Source organism: Barbus barbus, assembly GCF_936440315.1.
Source record: "Barbus barbus genome assembly, chromosome: 37".
Taxonomy (NCBI): Eukaryota; Metazoa; Chordata; class Actinopteri; order Cypriniformes; family Cyprinidae; genus Barbus; species Barbus barbus.
The window spans coordinates 19,674,175-19,690,312 of NC_136715.1; the positions used below are offsets into that span (position 1 = coordinate 19,674,175).

The window sequence follows — 16,138 nt, forward strand, 5'->3', positions numbered from 1 at the left end:
TATTTAGAAAGAAACAAGACAGAGCAGTTTAAGCACTTCTACTGGAGAACATTTAAAGATAATATATTGTTCCAAAGTTTCTCTGTGACAGTTTTTAGGGACTGTAGGCTACATGTGATACACTTACATATACTGAACAGTTTCATACCTTATCCTGTTGCATTCGCTGTATGATGTCATCTGAAACGTTTCTTGTCTTCATAAAATCATAAATGTCATCCATCCTAGAAGACAACGATGTATATAAAAATACCTCAATGCTGGTTACGTCTATCAACATAAATGTTAGCTGCTATCAGATCGGTCTGTGTTGCAATCTAGTGGAGGGTACGACTTTGAACAAATAAATAAGATACATGAAATTAATAGTTTTTACATATATAATTTCTGATTGTTTTTTGTTGTTGTTGTTGTTTTCTTTTTTTTTTAAACCATACCTCCTAGGCTGCACATCACAACAACATGGATACACATTATTACTATTAAGCATATAGTAAACACGTATAGTAAAATACAATTTCATGACAATAGCCACGTATGTATATAGTAAATTTGACCCAATTAATATTTTTTAGTGGAATCATGGTAGCTATATGAAGTAAAATGTGGGTTTCCCCATAAAATGTTACATACTAATCATTATTATACCTTACATCTGCAAACTTCAACGTTTTCACAGTGTTATAATTTCCCCGTAGTAGCCTATATTGTTTTATACGCCTGTCACTGATTAAATTCTGAACATGATGTGGGATCATAGGCTTTACATATGTGCATTAGGCCTACTTCTGTAATCATTTTGTGACTTACTTGGGGTGATGCAATTCTTTGCTTGAAATCCTTTGGGTTTGCTCCATGCCGTTACGCTAATTAAGGCAATGATATCATAAAATCCCACATAAAATAGGCTACTACTTAATGTGTTCACATCATTACACATGGCCTTCCATAATCGTGTGTCCTGTCGTGTAGATGAGCCAGCAGCAAGTCATAATTTCAATTTTTTATCTCATAATTTCATCATTTTATCTCGTAATTATGACTTTGTAAGTCATAATTTCGATTTAGTAAATCATAATTTCGACTTTTTATCTCATAATTATGACTTAAGTATATAATAATTTCGACTTTTTAAGGCACAAATTTGTTTTTCTTATGTGGCGGAAATGGGCTTCCATACTTTATGACAGTATTAGGCCTAATTTAATTAACCCATTAATAATGTTCGGCTGTTTACAAATATCACTAGAGAATTCCTTTTCTTTGTGATAAATAAGAAAACCCCAACAAAACAATAAGAAAAATCATAGCAAAGTATAAATAGAACTATATAGCCTACAACAAAGATCTGCCCCAGGGTCATTAAATAAACAAACGAGAGGAAAATGTAATTAAAACAAGCGATAAACAAAATAATAAATCAAAAGGGGAAAAATGAGATGAACAATTCTGATATTTTTGGTATCTTTTTCTTGAAACATTTCACTACAAAGGTGTTTCCATAGCATGCTGTGATGTTCTGAGCATATATATATATTTATTTATGACAAAACCAGTCAAGTCGCTGGGGTATACTGTATTTGTAGCAATAACCAAAAATACATTGTATGGGTCAAAATTATAGATTTTTCTTTTGTGCCAAAAATCATTAGGACACTTAGTAAAGATCATGTTCCATGAAGATATTTAGTAAATTTGCTACCATAAATATATCAAAACTTCATTTTTGATTGGTAATATGCATTGCTAAGAACTTGATTTGGACAACTTTAAAGGCGATTTTCTCAATATTTAGATTTTTTGTACCCTCAGATTCCAGATTTTCAAATAGTTATATCTTGGCCAAGGGTCCTTTTGTGGTCTAGGGTCTCACTCACACACGCACACATGTTGCTTTTTGTGGTTTATGGGGACTCTCCATAGGCGTAATGGTTTTTATATTGAACAAACTGTGTGTGCTATTGCCCTACACCTAAACTTAGCCCTCACAGGAGACTTTGTGCATTTTTAGATTTTCAAAAAAACACCATTTAGTATGTTTTTTAAGCCATAGGCAGTGTCCTCATAAACCACCTTCATATTGTAATACCTCTGTCATACCCATGTCATTATGCAAATTTGTGTCCTCATAAACCACATAAACATGCACACACTCTCACTCACTCACACACGGCTCTGTTATCCTCCTGACCAACAGAGGGCGCGCATGCGCATTATAACGCCATCAAGTCCCAGAGCGTCCAGTAGTCACCTCAACTTCTGTAACAACAAATTCAAAACATAACGACGCCGACTGTCTTTTCCCATGGAGTAATTTTGACAATGCACCGGTAACTCAAAATAATACACATTTGTCAACGTATCAAAGCACCTGCGTTAATTACGAACTATTCTTTTGTTTCAGTTTCATAAAAACTACTGGTCTGTTAGCCTGCTAGCTAAATAGCTCACTTGTTCTGTTGTGCATGCTTCAGGAAATAGAAGTCATTTTAGTTTAGAAACGGTGTGTTATAGTTTGTCGCACTGAGTAACGTTAAATAATTTTATAGGGTATCGTATATTTCAAAAACGAGTCTTTTGAAGCTATCTGACTGGGTGTCTGCTTATTTTTAAGCGCTGTTATGTTCAAACAGACTTTTGAATGTCATTTTTAATGAACGCTTTCACTTTCAGCTGTTTGTTTATGCACCAACATTATTTTACTAATTCAGGACTGTCCATACTGCGAAGACGTCTTGAGGCATTGTTTGGTTAAAGTATGTAGAGTTTCATTTGAGTATGGTTTTTCCTGGCTGGACTGACAGTGCATGACCATGGCCTGTTTGTGTGTGGCTGCATGGAAATAGCGACAGAGATATTTTTAACAGCGGCTGTCGGTCCAGATGTATGACGTGTGTCAAATGTGTCCTTTCACAGCTATGCAAGGTTTAGATTCAGAATGCCTCTATAGGGGAAAAGTCCCCTGGCCATATGGGAACCTGGACCACAAAACCAGTCATAAGGGTACTTTTGTTGAAAGTGAGATTTATACATCATCTGAAAGCTGAATAAATAAGCTTTCCATTGATGTATGGTTTGTTATGATAGGACAATATTTGGCCGAGCTGCAACTATAAATCTGGAATCTGAGGGTGCAACAAAATCAAAATATTGATAAAATCGCCTTTAAAGTTGTCCAAATGAAGTTCTTAGCAATGCATATTGCTAATCAAAAATTAAGTTTTTATATATTTACAGTAGGAAATCTTCATGGAACATGATCTTTACTTAATATCCTAATGATTTTTGGCATAAAAGAAAAATTGATAATTTTGACCCATACAATGTATTTTTGGCTACTGCTACAAATATACCCCAGCGACTTAAGACTGGTTTTGTGCTCCAGGGTCACATATGTAGCTGGAAACACAGCCTGTACACTGAGGAAAAAAAAGGTGCATGGACAAATTTGACTTTGAAATTTAACAAGATAACACAAAGAAACTGCAAGTAATACACTGCATGAACATTACATTTTGAAGTAGGAAGACTCTACAGTATCTTCTGATTAAATGTCTGTTATATTTACAGTCTGTTTCAGTGTAGTCTCATATCAGGTCCAGGGCCCCAAAATCTCAATAAGAATGATCTGGTTTTGGAAATTCAATGTTTTGCTGTACAGGATCAGGACAGGTATATTTTATTTTTTGTTCTGGTTTTTGTTTTTTTTGTTTTTTCAAAGCAAAGACCTGGGCTGCGTTGCCCAAAAGCTTTGTAAGTTTAGTAGATTGTAGACCCATTCCTACCAGTGGTTTCTACAAGCAGCTTTTAACACAATGCTTTTGAGAAACACAGCCTTGATCCAGATAACAAACTTTTCCAAATGACCAAATCCAGATTACCTGGTCTCTAAATGTAGATATGTATACAGACAACAAGAGGTAGAATAATTAATGCTGGATCACTTTGTGTTTTTATTTATGTGAGACAAAAAAAAAACTAAAACAATACATTTTTCTTTAGAAGTCTTTTAGGCATCTGCTTTATCACAGTTAACCCTTGTGCGGTGCTGAAAATCCTTTACCATGTAAATCTCTCATTATGCTGCATTGTCACTAATTCTGGGTTTCGATCTTTTTGTCAGCTTCTCTTCATTCAGTTAGCACAGGCTTTGTATTTATTTTTAGAACTGGTCTCGTTGATCTGAGCTTTTGCACCTCAGTATTTGACTGAGGGAATAAAAAAACATTAATAAAACTGAGTGAGGCATATGATCAATCTATTCCAAAAAAGAAAAGCAAAATCTGTGCTAGTTGAAAGACAACACTTTTGAATCCAGTATTTGGTAATAAGATAGCATAATGAGAGATTTACAGGCAATTTTTTTTGCAGGCCAGATCATGGAGATTTACGTACAAAAATTATAAAACAATTTTGGAACCTTTTTTTTATTTTAATCAGCCCATTTCTAAGATTTGATCCGATCCAAATGCCAAAATCCGATTCTTTTGAAGATCAGGGTCCCAATGATACTATTTTTGTGCTTGCAGGGAGGTTACAGATGTAGCTGGGGTCTGGCAGCTGTGACCATGGTGCTGTGCTGGGGTGGTTTGTTGGTTCTGGCGGCCCTGTCCCGGGCCCTGGGCTCTCTGCAGCATTCAGAGGAGCCGTCTGTGATGGAGGAATGGGTCCTGCTCCATGTCGTGCAAGGCCACATCGGTGCGGGAAACTACAGCTACCTGCGTCTCAACCACGAAGGACGCATTATCCTGTACATGAAAAGCCTTAAGGGAGATGCGGACCTCTACGTCTCTGACAAGACGCTGCGGCCAAACTTTGATACCTACAAGCTTCAGTCGACCACCTGTGGCCAGGACATGGTGGTCGTCCCGGGGGATTTTGTTAGGCCTGTTGGAATCGGGATCTATGGACATCCCTCCTACATGGAGAGCGAGTTTGAGATGAAGGTGTTTTATGACCAGATGGCACGTACAGAAAAGGAAATTGAGAAAAACTCATACTCCTCAGATGAGACTCCTGGTCAGTCTCAACACTCTCAGGGCCCTGCGGACGTAATGGAAGAAGAGGAATCAATCCTGTGGACTATTCTAATTGGGATTCTTAAGATCATACTGGAAATTTTGTTTTGATTTTAATGTTTCAGCTGGCAAAATAACACCTTTTCCACAATTAAACATTTTTCTCAGATCAAATTAGACATTTTTTTGTTCATCGTTTTGACAAAGAACTAGAAGTGCTTTGCCTGGAGTTTTGTTTAAATCTTTTGAATTTTAAACATTTTTTGAGGGTTATTCCCACCCTAGAGGGAATATGTCGTATATTTTGTCCAAAATTTTAATATGCAAATCTGTCAAATTAGATGGCATATCAACACAACTGATTGCACTTGATATGTCAAACACAAGCTTTGACTTTTTATTGTTGCGTGGTGCATTTGTTTGCCTTTTACTGACCTGAGGATGTTGATTTCTAGGTTTTAAACTGCACTATGCAATCACACAAATCACCTTGTGACAAAGGTCGTACAGCTGTGCCTGTTGTGAAGAAGAGTCTGCTGACTAATAAGCAGCAAAGAATCTTCTGTCTGTAGTTGTGAGATACAAATAAAATAATCACTTATTTTTGAAAATTGCTCTGTGTCCAGCATTACTTATAATTGTGTTCAGTTTTTTTTTTTATTGTGTAAATAAGGTGGGACTTCCATTTGAAAAAAATAAGTCATTTTGAAATTGTTTTTGAATGTGAGGATAGCCTACGTATTGCATTTACAATAACGTACCTCTGGCTCTATATATTATACAGCCTATTTCAAATTAAAACTATAAAAATAAATGTAAGAAAGAATGAAGTAAGCATTATTATAAATTATTAAGTTACATTATTATTAGTTATTATTTATTTCGTAATGTGTACGCTTTTTTACAAATATTAAATAATAAAAAAATGGAAAAATGTTATGGATGAAAACCTGTAGCATTTCATTCACAAAACTACAAGTTACAAACATAAATGATCAATAAAAATTTTTAATTTCCACCCATTTCATTCTTTAATGTCTTTTTTATTTATGTGATATATTATTATATTATTTTTATTTATATCAAATATATGTATATTTTATGTGTACGGCCTATTTATTCCATTTAAGAGAGGGGTCTTTTTATGCTTACTTTTAATCGAATGTAAATTAACTTTATATTTTTAACTTTGATTCTGTGTACTGAGTTGCCAAGTCCGCGTATTATAAGCACCCTTGTGCTGTTTTCATGCAATATTGCGACCTCTTCCACCTAAATGCTGCTTTTATACGTGCCAGAGCTGCATGCGTCGCTTATTTTGGCCTTGTTTTTCCAGAAAGGGTTGCTTATTTTGGGGCTTATTATGTTTTTAAATAGCTTATTTTCTCTTTTGAAACTTGGCAACACCGCTGCAGATGCGCTACAAAGCATTATTAGCCATAAACAGTACTTTTTAAAACACCAAACATCTTATATAATGAACATGGTACTTATCAGTCATGATAAGAATGCGCAAATAAAGAATAAAAGAGAAAGAGGGTATATTTCTATTTTTCTAGCTTACGTCATATGTGAGCGACGGAAGCGTGCAGCACACCTTCACGACCTTCTGACAGGGGAGCCAAATATGTGAGAAGCTGAAATAATAACAGCAGTGCTCCTATTATTTACTATAATTAGCCCGCATCATGTTTCGTGCTACGTTAGCGATATGTGGAAGAACGGTTGTTAAAAGGGTAAGTTAAATAAGCGCGTTGATTTGCATTGCTTTTTGTTTTGCTGGCAATAATCCTAAAATACAAACGCGTGTGAATATGATATTGATTGTCATGCACACTGACGAGTTAACCCGAGATTTTTCTCCAATCAGTTCATCTCGTCTGTCTCTGGAGAAAGCGCACTTCCATCAAATTTGCGACTGCCACCAAATCTCATTGGAGTCGCACCACAAAGTAAGCAAAGCTTTGTATGTTTAATAATTGTGTAATGCATTATGCACCATTATTACTTTTAGGGTTTTTGCTTTATCCACATTTTCTACATACTTGAGACAAGAGTATACTATAGTGTCTTCAAATTATGTCATTTGCAAAACTGCTGCCACAATAAAACTGAGAACTTTCTATTAGACACTATTGTGACTATAAAGCTTTTCAACCAAATGACAGACAGAGTGCAAGGAGAACCTATATTGACATAATATTGTTAATAACTTAAGTACTGGATTTGAAGTATTTTGACAGGGACTTCCCATGGTACATTTTTGCAACAATGTAATTGTATGAGACATGTGACACATAAACGGGTCTGAACTGTTGTTTTAGAGAGGGCTTCTCCATCCGGCTCTGATCTTCCAGTGCTGCACAGGTGTGAGGCTGATGTCCCAGCTCACCTGGCACCTGCTCAGATGTGGCTTGAGTCTTTGGGAAGTCGTGACGGTGAACCCCTTGGTGTGGTTGACCTACACCCTGATGTCTTCTCAGTACCTGTTAGGTAAACTATTTAGTTAAAGGAAGTATTTTTGGTCTGGAGTTATGTTGCAAACAAATGAATATATGATTGTTTTTGTTTTTCTATTAAAAGGCTGGACATTCTTCATGATGTAGAGGTCTGGCAACGTAATTTCAAACGAATAGTAAGTAACTATGAGATGCACATTATGCTCTCTGGTGTTAACTTTACTCTTGTAATGTGCGTTAAAGGTATAGTTCATCCAAAAATGGAAATTTGCTCAATATTAAGGCCAACTAAAATGTAGACGAGTTTGCTTCCTCATTGGAACAGGTTTGTAGAAATGTAGCATTGCATCACTTGCTCACCAATGGATCCTCTGCAGTGAATGGGTGCCGTCAGAATGAGATTCCAGCTGATAAAAACATCACAATAATCCACAAGTAACCCACACCACCAAAAAGCTGTTTGTGTAAGAAACAAACCATTTCTGGCTAAAAACTACAAGTCGTCTATCCATGAAATTGCTTTGTTCAGATCAAGCACAGGTTACAAGCAAAAACGAAACAGTTCTATATAAATATGTTTGTGAATTTTGATGTTTGAAGTCAATTTTTAATGGAGGAAGTATTATTTCAAATTATGGCAATAAGTGATGGTTTAAAGTTAAATGCCTTAACAAATTTGTTTCTTAAAAACATTCAGCTTTTCACTTCAGAAGACGTTAATTGATGGACTGGAGGGGTGTGGATTATTGTAATGTTTTTATCAGCTGTTTTGACTCTCATTCTGACGGCACCCATTCACTGCAGAGGATCCATTGGTGACAAACTAAACAAACTCTTCTACATTTTTGATGGCCTGAGGGTGAGTAAATTTTCTGCTAATTTTCATATTTGGATGAACTATTCCTTTTAGATTCTGTTCCAATCATATTCTAGAAACTTAAATCATTGCATATGACAATCATATGTAATTTGATGATTGTAGAGCCATGCAAAAGTCAAATCAAGAGCTGAAGTCAGTGGTGGAGGCAGGAAACCATGGAAACAAAAAGGAAGTGGCCGGGCACGACATGGAAGCATTCGTTCTCCACTGTGGAGAGGAGGTAAGATAAAGATGTTCGTTTGAGCTTCATCTCAAACACACAGGTGTATGACACTACCAGTGGACTCACTAAATTACTAAACAAGTGCTCCTCTTTCTCGTTCAGGAGGAGTAGCTCATGGTCCACGGGGACCAACCAGCTATTATTACATGTTGCCCATGAAGGTGCGAGTGCAAGGGCTGAAAATCGCCTTAACGGCCAAGTTGTCTCAGGTGAGGGGAAGGGCACTGTAAAAATCTTGCTTGGTTTGGAATGTGCTGCATTAAAGTATTTATCCATATTTTTAAACAACTTGTATGTTTCTATTTTTAGCTTGTTTTAGTTATGTGCTTGCTTACTGTGTGTTTTTATTTTTTTTGTAGTTTTATATATTTTTAGTTAATGTCATCGGGTCATTTCTCATTTTTGTTGCATTTTTCATCTTAAGATTTATTTTATTTAAGCTTTCACAGATGCACTTGTTAGTGAGGGCAGCAAATTGGTTTGGTTCATAAATATCCTGTTAGACGAAATGCAGTCTAAGTGGAAATCATTTTTTCTCCAGGATTATCTTCATATTGTGGATTCACTTGAGATTCCCACTCCAGACCCTCACTACCTGCTGGACCTGGTCAAACACAGGCAGTGGGGCGATTCAGTCCTCATCGTTGACATGTGAGTATGCAAAAGTGGATGTATATATGCCATTGTCAACCTGATATACCAGGGATCCTCAAATCTGGACCAGCTCCAACCTAATCAAACACACCTGAGCATGTTAATCAGTCTTCAAGGTCATTCGAAAATCACAGGGTTGGCGCTAAACTCTGCAGCAGATTGGACCTCCAGGGAAAGATTTGAGGAACCCTGCGATATACATACTTGTTTCCTTGAATAATTTCTTCATTTTTTTCATAATTTCAGAGGTGATGAATTCCCTCAGAACATTCTCAAAGCGACTGAAGATCTGAAAACAGTGAATATCATTCCAGCTATAGGTAAACAATCTGACCACACCAAAAGCTGTAATGTGAAAGCACCCTTAAACAAACATAAGGGAATGAAACATTTGCATCAAAGCTCCTTTATAATCTTAATACAGATGCATATTGTTACGTTTTGTTTTTCAGGTCTGAACGTCCACAGCATGTTGAAACACGAGAGTCTGGTTCTCACTCTGCAGGCTGTAAAATTTCTTGAAAAGAAGCTTCTGTGGCACGATGTGCGTTACGCTCCCCTGTATCCCTTCAAACTCCCATACAGTGACCTGCCATGAACACAGCACACACGTCAAAGTATTAAAATGTTTATTTCATAAAAACGATGATCTTGAGGTCTCATTTCACATGTGCAATGGAGTAAAAAAAAAAGGCAATATCATGAATAAATAATAGTATTAAGCATATATAAAAGATAAGGCATAGGTGGAAGATTCTCTGTCAACGATAGGAGATTTTTGTTGGGATAATGCCATGTGCTAAATCATGTCGGATCTCCCATCTTAGTGCAGATCGCTTCTTCTCTGTTGGAACCACATAATTGTTGGGGATGTACGTCTTCTGAGATCTCTGCTATAGAGACAAGAAAAAAGCACTCCGAATAAGTTTTTTTTCAAAATTCTTTATATTAAATATTAATATTAAATATAAAATGTAACTTACTGGTGGAGGCTGATACATAAGTTGTTCCTGAGGATAAAAACAAAATTATATTTTACATAACTTTATATGCTACTGTGCAAAAGGCTTAGGCTAATAAATGGTTAAGTCAGTTATTTCTATCTTTTGCTGTAGTGTGTCAGTAGGAAATATCAGTTTACATTTCCAAACATTAATTTTGCCATTAATTGTAATAACCCAGTGAGATTTTTGTCTGATAACAGCCAGTGCTCCACACAGAGATCTGATGTGATCATCATCCAGTCTGTCTGGAATGACATGAAGAAACGGAACAAAACTAAAAGTTTTAGGCACTTGTGTAAAAGTGCTGTAAAATGAGGATGCTTTCAAAAATAATGTCATAAATGGATTTGATCAATTAATTTGTTAACTAAATCAAATCAACATTTGGTGCGAGTATCCTTTGTGTTTAAAACTGCTTTTGCCCATGGTGCACTCGCACACAGTTTTCCGGTAGCTTTGCAGGAAGGTTTCTTAAAGCATCTTGGAGACGTTGCCACAGTTCTTCTGGATTTAGTCGGTCTCAGTTTCTTCATGTCTTTCCAGACAGACTGGATGATGGTGAGATCAGATCTCTGTGTGGAGCGCTGGCTGTTTGGTTAGCAACGTGGTTTATGATACCCTGATGGCCCAGTGCAGCTCCTTCCTGCTCTTCTCTCCTGGAGGTTTAAACATCTCCCAGTCCTGCTTATACTGGAAATACCTAATAAAAGTTCCAAATGCATTCAGAACAAAAAAAGATCAGAATCCTGTATTTCATTTATGAAGGTTATATATTAATACAGAAGTATGCCATACTTCGCCACTGGATCATTTTTCTTCAAGTTCCTTGTGTGAGGATGATCAAAAACTGGCCGTATAACTGAAGAGAATCAGATTTGTAAAAGCATGTTAACTGACAAACCAAGGTCAAAGAAACAGGCATGAACTGAAACTAGACATGAAAACGGGACTTACATGACTTTGGACAGGCTCGGATATCACTCTCACTGTGTGATCGTGTCTGAGGAATGGACAAATGCATGTTTAAAACTCAAAACTGTTTAAGACTGGGAAGTGTGAAAGTGTCTGTGTACTGACCATGCCTTTGATGTATTCATGGAAAGCACTCGGGGGTTCCTCCGTCACAGAGCTGGATCTGTCAGTATAGCTTCCGGTCTCTTCACTCTCCGAGTCATAGTGCACACGAGATGCACCGATCCGCATTTGGTCCAAACGTTCCTCCAGCTCACTAACTGTACCTACAAAACAAGTATATGATTGATTACACGCATCTTAAACATACCAAATCTATAACGATTTCCATTTCAAACGAATGCTGTTCCTTTAAACTTTTTTTTCCCATCTAAACATCATGAAAAAAGTATCATGGTTTCCACAAAAAATTGTAATTAATTAAATTTTAAAAAAGCAGCAAAACGTTTTACAACATTGATAATAAAGTTTGAAAAATCTGTATATTATAAGGATTTTTAAATGATCATATGATTCTGAAGACTGGAGTAATGATGCTTAAAATTCAGCTTTGCCATCAAAGGAATAAATTACATTTTAATATATGAAAAAAAAAAGTAATTTCAAACAGCAATAATATTTCGCAATGGTGTTGTTGTTTTTTAACTGCATTTTTGACCAAATAAATGCAGCCTTGGTGAATATAAACGACTTCTTCCAAAATCAAAACCAAAAAACTACTTAATCCTCAACATAGGCGTCTCTAGTTTCCTTCGTCTGCTGTACATCATCGCGCTCTTGTTCCCAAGCAGATATCGTGTTAAAATTCTCTTCCTCGTCTTTCTGCGAATGGCCACTGGCTATTGTAACATAGTCATCGTCACTTGCACATGACTTCCTGTGCTGGTCATAAGCCTCCTTCTCCTCAACAGGTTCACTGAAAAACCACTCTCTCTCCTCTTCTTCCTCACTGCCTCCTTTAGATACTTCATTGTGTTGTTTCACTTCTTCCATCCAATTATCACATTCATCTGCTCCAGGCCTGCTCTTTCCAATCTCTTCGTCATATTAATTTCCACAATTCCTCTCCTCGTCGCTGTTGGGGTTTTCCTCTGTACCGTCTTTTTGCTCTTCTTCCTCATTGTCAGGTACTCTCTGTTTGCTATTTTCTGATCCCTCGCTTTCAGAATTTCTTTTTCTCTCTTCCTTCAGCAAAGATTTACCGCCATGTAGTTTTCCCTCAATGCCTTCGCTATCTTCAGGTATACAACATACATTAGCTCCTTCATTTTCTTCTCCTTCCTCTGAAAAATGGCTATTTTCTTCCACTTGTGCTCTCTTCCTGTCCCTCACACTCTGATAATTCACCTGTACACTTTTCTTCACTTTTTGAGTCTTCTTTTGAAAAAGACTCCTCTTCTTCACTCTCCTCCAAACTCTCCTGATCTTTCTGGCCCTCTGAATCATCACTTTGGGCTTTTGTCTCTTCATTTTCCTCAGTGTTTTCTGCACTAGCAGAGCTTTCTTTCTCCTCCTCATGGTCCTTTTCATCCTCACTCATATGCTCTTCCTCCTCACATTCTTCTGACTCTTCCTCTTCCTTTTTATTCCCTTTCCCCTGTTCACACAGCTCAAATTCTTCTTCCTCTTCAAGCTCTTTTCTTTTTTCCTCCTCTTCACTTCCTTTTGCATCCTCCTCTTCCTCCTTTTCATTTCCTGTCTGCTGTTCTTTCTCATCTCGACTTCCTTCTTCCTCCTCTCCACATTCTTCCTCCTCCTCACTCTCTTCCTCCCCCTCTTCACTCTCGTCCTCCTCTTTATCTTTCCTTGTTCTTGTTATCTCTATGCTGTTTTTATTTTCATCATCTATGAAACATTCTCTTTCTACTTCACTTTCATCTTCCACAGGATATTTCTCCTTCCCCAACTCATTCTCTTGAAGAATCTCCTTCACCCTCTTCTTTTTATCACCTCCCATTAAAAAGCGTTCTTTGACATCCTTATGGTCTTCTTCAGGCTCTCTCTCTCATTGGCTCTGTTTTCTTTCTTAACACAGTCCCTGTCTTCCCCCTCACTTTCCTGATCTGTCCAGAAGGAGGAAGAGGACAGAGATCTTTCATCGTCCTTGCTTTCATTTTCCCAACGGCTGTCAAAAGCTTTATACATCCTGAGGTAGATGGACAGATCTCTTCTTTAGCCCTCAGTAAGAAAATTAACTTCACTTCTGAGCCAAAGCAGATGGCTGAGAGGGAGGGGGACTGTAACTAAAAAGATTACCGGTAAGAACTTTACTGGGATTATGCAGCTAATTGCGCCACCTTGTGTATAGGAGGCTTCACTGCATGTAAAGACAATGCATGGCTATGTTTGGAAAAGAATACTAATATACTACATTTCAGAATATAATATGAACGCTGCTGTTCAAATTTTTTGGAGTAAGGTTTTTTTTTTTTTCTAAAGTGTTTCCATAAAAGTATGAACATGATAGTAAATGTTATTTGACTGCAAAATTAGCATAATAGGATGATTTCTGAAGTATCATGTGAGACTGAAGACTAGAGTAATGATCCTGAAAATTCAGCTTTGCCATTACAGGAAAAAAAATTAATTAACATATATTAAAATAGAAAGTTATTTTCATTGAATAATATATCCCATTATTACTGTTTCTTGTTTTTTTTTTTTTTAAATGATAAAATGCACCCTAATGAAGCCTTTGAAATGTAGTGTATATTGTGCACAACATGCAATTTTTCTGTGTACATAGAGTGTCCTACAAAATTTGTTCTGTAGACGCATTATGATGACATCATGTAAAAATAACATAACATGCTACTTTTGCATGATGTATTCTGTTTTTTAATGGTAAGCAGTCTACAGTATACACGTTGCAGCATTTAGTAAATGGTTTATTATTCCATTCTCAATGTTATGAAGAAACATAACCACAGGACTTACCAGAATCTTCACTATGCGTGGACTCATCACAGACTTGAGAACGACCTTGATGCTTCCTATATAATGAGAAATCAGATTAGGATACACAATGTTACACATCGCGTGTTCACTGCATGGATAGTGATGTACTCATCAACTATCAAATCAAGAAATTCAATTGCATCCCTACCTTAACACTTTCCTTTTAATCACAGGCTTCAAATGAACTTGATGTTCTCTGTCAGGAATTGTTGTCTCACTACAATCCAAAACTGAGTGAAATATTTCAGAAGGCCCTGCCTCTGTCTCCAGCCTGTTGGGTGCCGTGGAGGGCCGAGCTGGTCTTTGAGCAACGGTGTGCCGTGAATATGAATCATAGTGATTCATACCAGAGTCTCCATGATCGTCCTCATTAAACGTGGAGGAGAAAATCTAGGTATGGAAAAATTAAACATGTGTCCCTGGACCACAAAACCAGTCATAAGCAGCACAGTTATATTTGTAGCGATAGCCAAAAATCCATTGCATGGGTCAGATTTATCGATTTTTCTTTTATGCCAAAAATCATTAGGATATTAAGAAAAGATCATGTTCCAATAAGTTATTTTGTAAATTTCATCCCATAAATATATAAAAACTTCTTAGATAGATTAGTAATAGACATTGCTAAGAACTTCAGCTTTAAATGCAATTTTCTCAGTATTTAGATTTTTTTGCACCCTCAGATTCCAGATTTTCAAATAGTTGTATCTCGGCCAAATATTGTCCAATCATAACAAACCATACACCAATGGAAAATTGACACTTATGACTGGTTTTGTGGTCCATAGTCACAAAATTATTATACATTTTTAAGGTGCGTAAAAACTCGTACATCTCTGTGTTGCCCTGCTGAGCTGGTGTTGAAGAGGACGTAGTTACAACTGGGGCCCATGTTGTTCATTTGAACTGAGGGAGAAACACAAATTTAGCAGTTGTTTGGTTAAGCATGTTCAAAAATGCGGGTCACGTGAAAGTGCACAGCTCACCCTTTTCTTTAATAAGTGCAGGTGGACTTTTGCTGGAGCTGCTTTGAGATGTTGGGGAAGTCCAGTCAGTGGAGCTGTGACTCTTTGACTTTTCATGACGAATCAGCTGATCTAGATCTGACGGAGATTTAGAAGATGTTTGACAGGACAACTTAAAGGCAGGATATGGTATACAACATGAAAACAAAATACAAAATAAATGCACCGATGAGGCTGAAACAGTTCCAAATATGATCCCACCTCTCTTGAATTCCCGCAGTCTCTGTTTGGGAATATTTCTGTATCCAAGTGCAGCCAACTGCTGCTGGATCTCCTCCTCAGAAAAGTCTAGACTCTCCATCTTTTTTTATTGACAAAATAAACGATATCAGTCAAATACGTCGTATTCCTCAAGAGAAAACGTCTGTCTGCTAAGTGTAAACAAACCTCTTTACACTTCCTCGCTGAAAGCAACGCTCACAGTGTAGAAGGCTGTTGCGGTAACATATAAAACGAAAACATGAAGGAAGTTTAAAGCTAAATGTTTTTTTCTACTCACCTTTAAAGGGTCAGATTTGATCGCTGTTGTCTTCAGAACCAAGACAACGGCGGCGGTTCAGTTTTCAAAATACAAAGGAAACCGCGTCATTAACAGCTTAAAGCGCCCCCTGGTGTATGGGAGAGTGATGAATTTATATATTTTTTTATTTATTTATCCATCCATCGATTATTTATTTATTATTTTATTTATCCATCCATCGACTTGATTAAATGATAATCATTAATATATACATAAACATTTGTTTTACTGTCCCTTGCGAAGTAAATATAAATTCTGCCATAAGATCTCGAAGCTTTCATTTTCACTTACCATTTATCAAATAACAGCTCGCTTATACCATGTTTGGTATACATAAAACATTATTGTAGTTACAGTGGAATTTGCCGGAGACGGTTGTTACCATATTTATTTTTTGTACGAAGCTGTACCTTTGAAATACTGAT

General features: G+C 36.8%; 3 protein-coding genes across 10 annotated transcripts; 2 read left to right on the forward strand and 1 right to left on the reverse strand.

The window, feature by feature from the left end:
- Window positions 1-2,226: 2,226 nt before the first annotated feature.
- Window positions 2,227-6,038, forward strand: LOC306857247 (UPF0669 protein C6orf120 homolog). 3 transcript variants are annotated; one of them, XM_079397088.1, is made up of 2 exons: window positions 2,227-2,330; window positions 4,530-6,038. In XM_079397088.1, exon 2 carries the CDS (start codon window positions 4,569-4,571, stop codon window positions 5,127-5,129), a length of 561 nt encoding a protein of 186 aa, XP_079253214.1. In that variant the 5' UTR covers window positions 2,227-2,330; window positions 4,530-4,568; the 3' UTR covers window positions 5,130-6,038. The 3 variants fall into 3 exon arrangements, with proteins under 3 accessions (XP_079253214.1, XP_079253215.1, XP_079253213.1); XM_079397089.1 differs by lacking the exon at window positions 2,227-2,330 and adding an exon at window positions 2,475-2,756 and having other exon boundaries at window positions 4,530-5,625; XM_079397087.1 differs by lacking the exon at window positions 2,227-2,330 and adding an exon at window positions 3,571-3,672 and having other exon boundaries at window positions 4,530-5,625.
- Window positions 6,039-6,580: 542 nt separating this feature from the next.
- Window positions 6,581-9,872, forward strand: LOC306857249 (large ribosomal subunit protein uL4m-like). Its single transcript, XM_079397094.1, has 9 exons — window positions 6,581-6,754; window positions 6,889-6,970; window positions 7,343-7,511; window positions 7,602-7,653; window positions 8,460-8,577; window positions 8,683-8,789; window positions 9,122-9,231; window positions 9,481-9,554; window positions 9,687-9,872. The coding sequence occupies exons 1-9, from the start codon at window positions 6,707-6,709 to the stop codon at window positions 9,830-9,832; spliced, it is 906 nt and encodes a 301-aa protein (XP_079253220.1). The 5' UTR covers window positions 6,581-6,706; the 3' UTR covers window positions 9,833-9,872.
- Window positions 8,996-15,781, reverse strand: LOC306857248 (centriolar and ciliogenesis-associated protein HYSL1-like). Of its 6 annotated transcripts, none has more exons than XR_013783083.1 (13): window positions 15,693-15,781; window positions 15,395-15,494; window positions 15,155-15,271; window positions 15,001-15,074; window positions 14,317-14,558; window positions 14,148-14,203; window positions 11,316-11,476; window positions 11,193-11,238; window positions 11,034-11,097; window positions 10,857-10,938; window positions 10,218-10,244; window positions 9,673-10,127; window positions 8,996-9,523 (listed from the first exon to the last, which is right to left on the reverse strand). XR_013783083.1 is itself a non-coding variant. In XM_079397092.1 (12 exons), the coding sequence occupies exons 2-12, from the start codon at window positions 15,492-15,494 to the stop codon at window positions 9,996-9,998; spliced, it is 1,089 nt and encodes a 362-aa protein (XP_079253218.1). In that variant the 5' UTR covers window positions 15,693-15,781; the 3' UTR covers window positions 9,628-9,995. The 6 variants fall into 6 exon arrangements, 4 of the variants coding, with proteins under 4 accessions (XP_079253218.1, XP_079253216.1, XP_079253217.1 ...); XR_013783084.1 differs by having other exon boundaries at window positions 15,581-15,775; XM_079397092.1 differs by lacking the exon at window positions 8,996-9,523 and having other exon boundaries at window positions 9,628-10,127; window positions 14,148-14,199; window positions 14,325-14,558.
- Window positions 15,782-16,138: the final 357 nt, after the last annotated feature.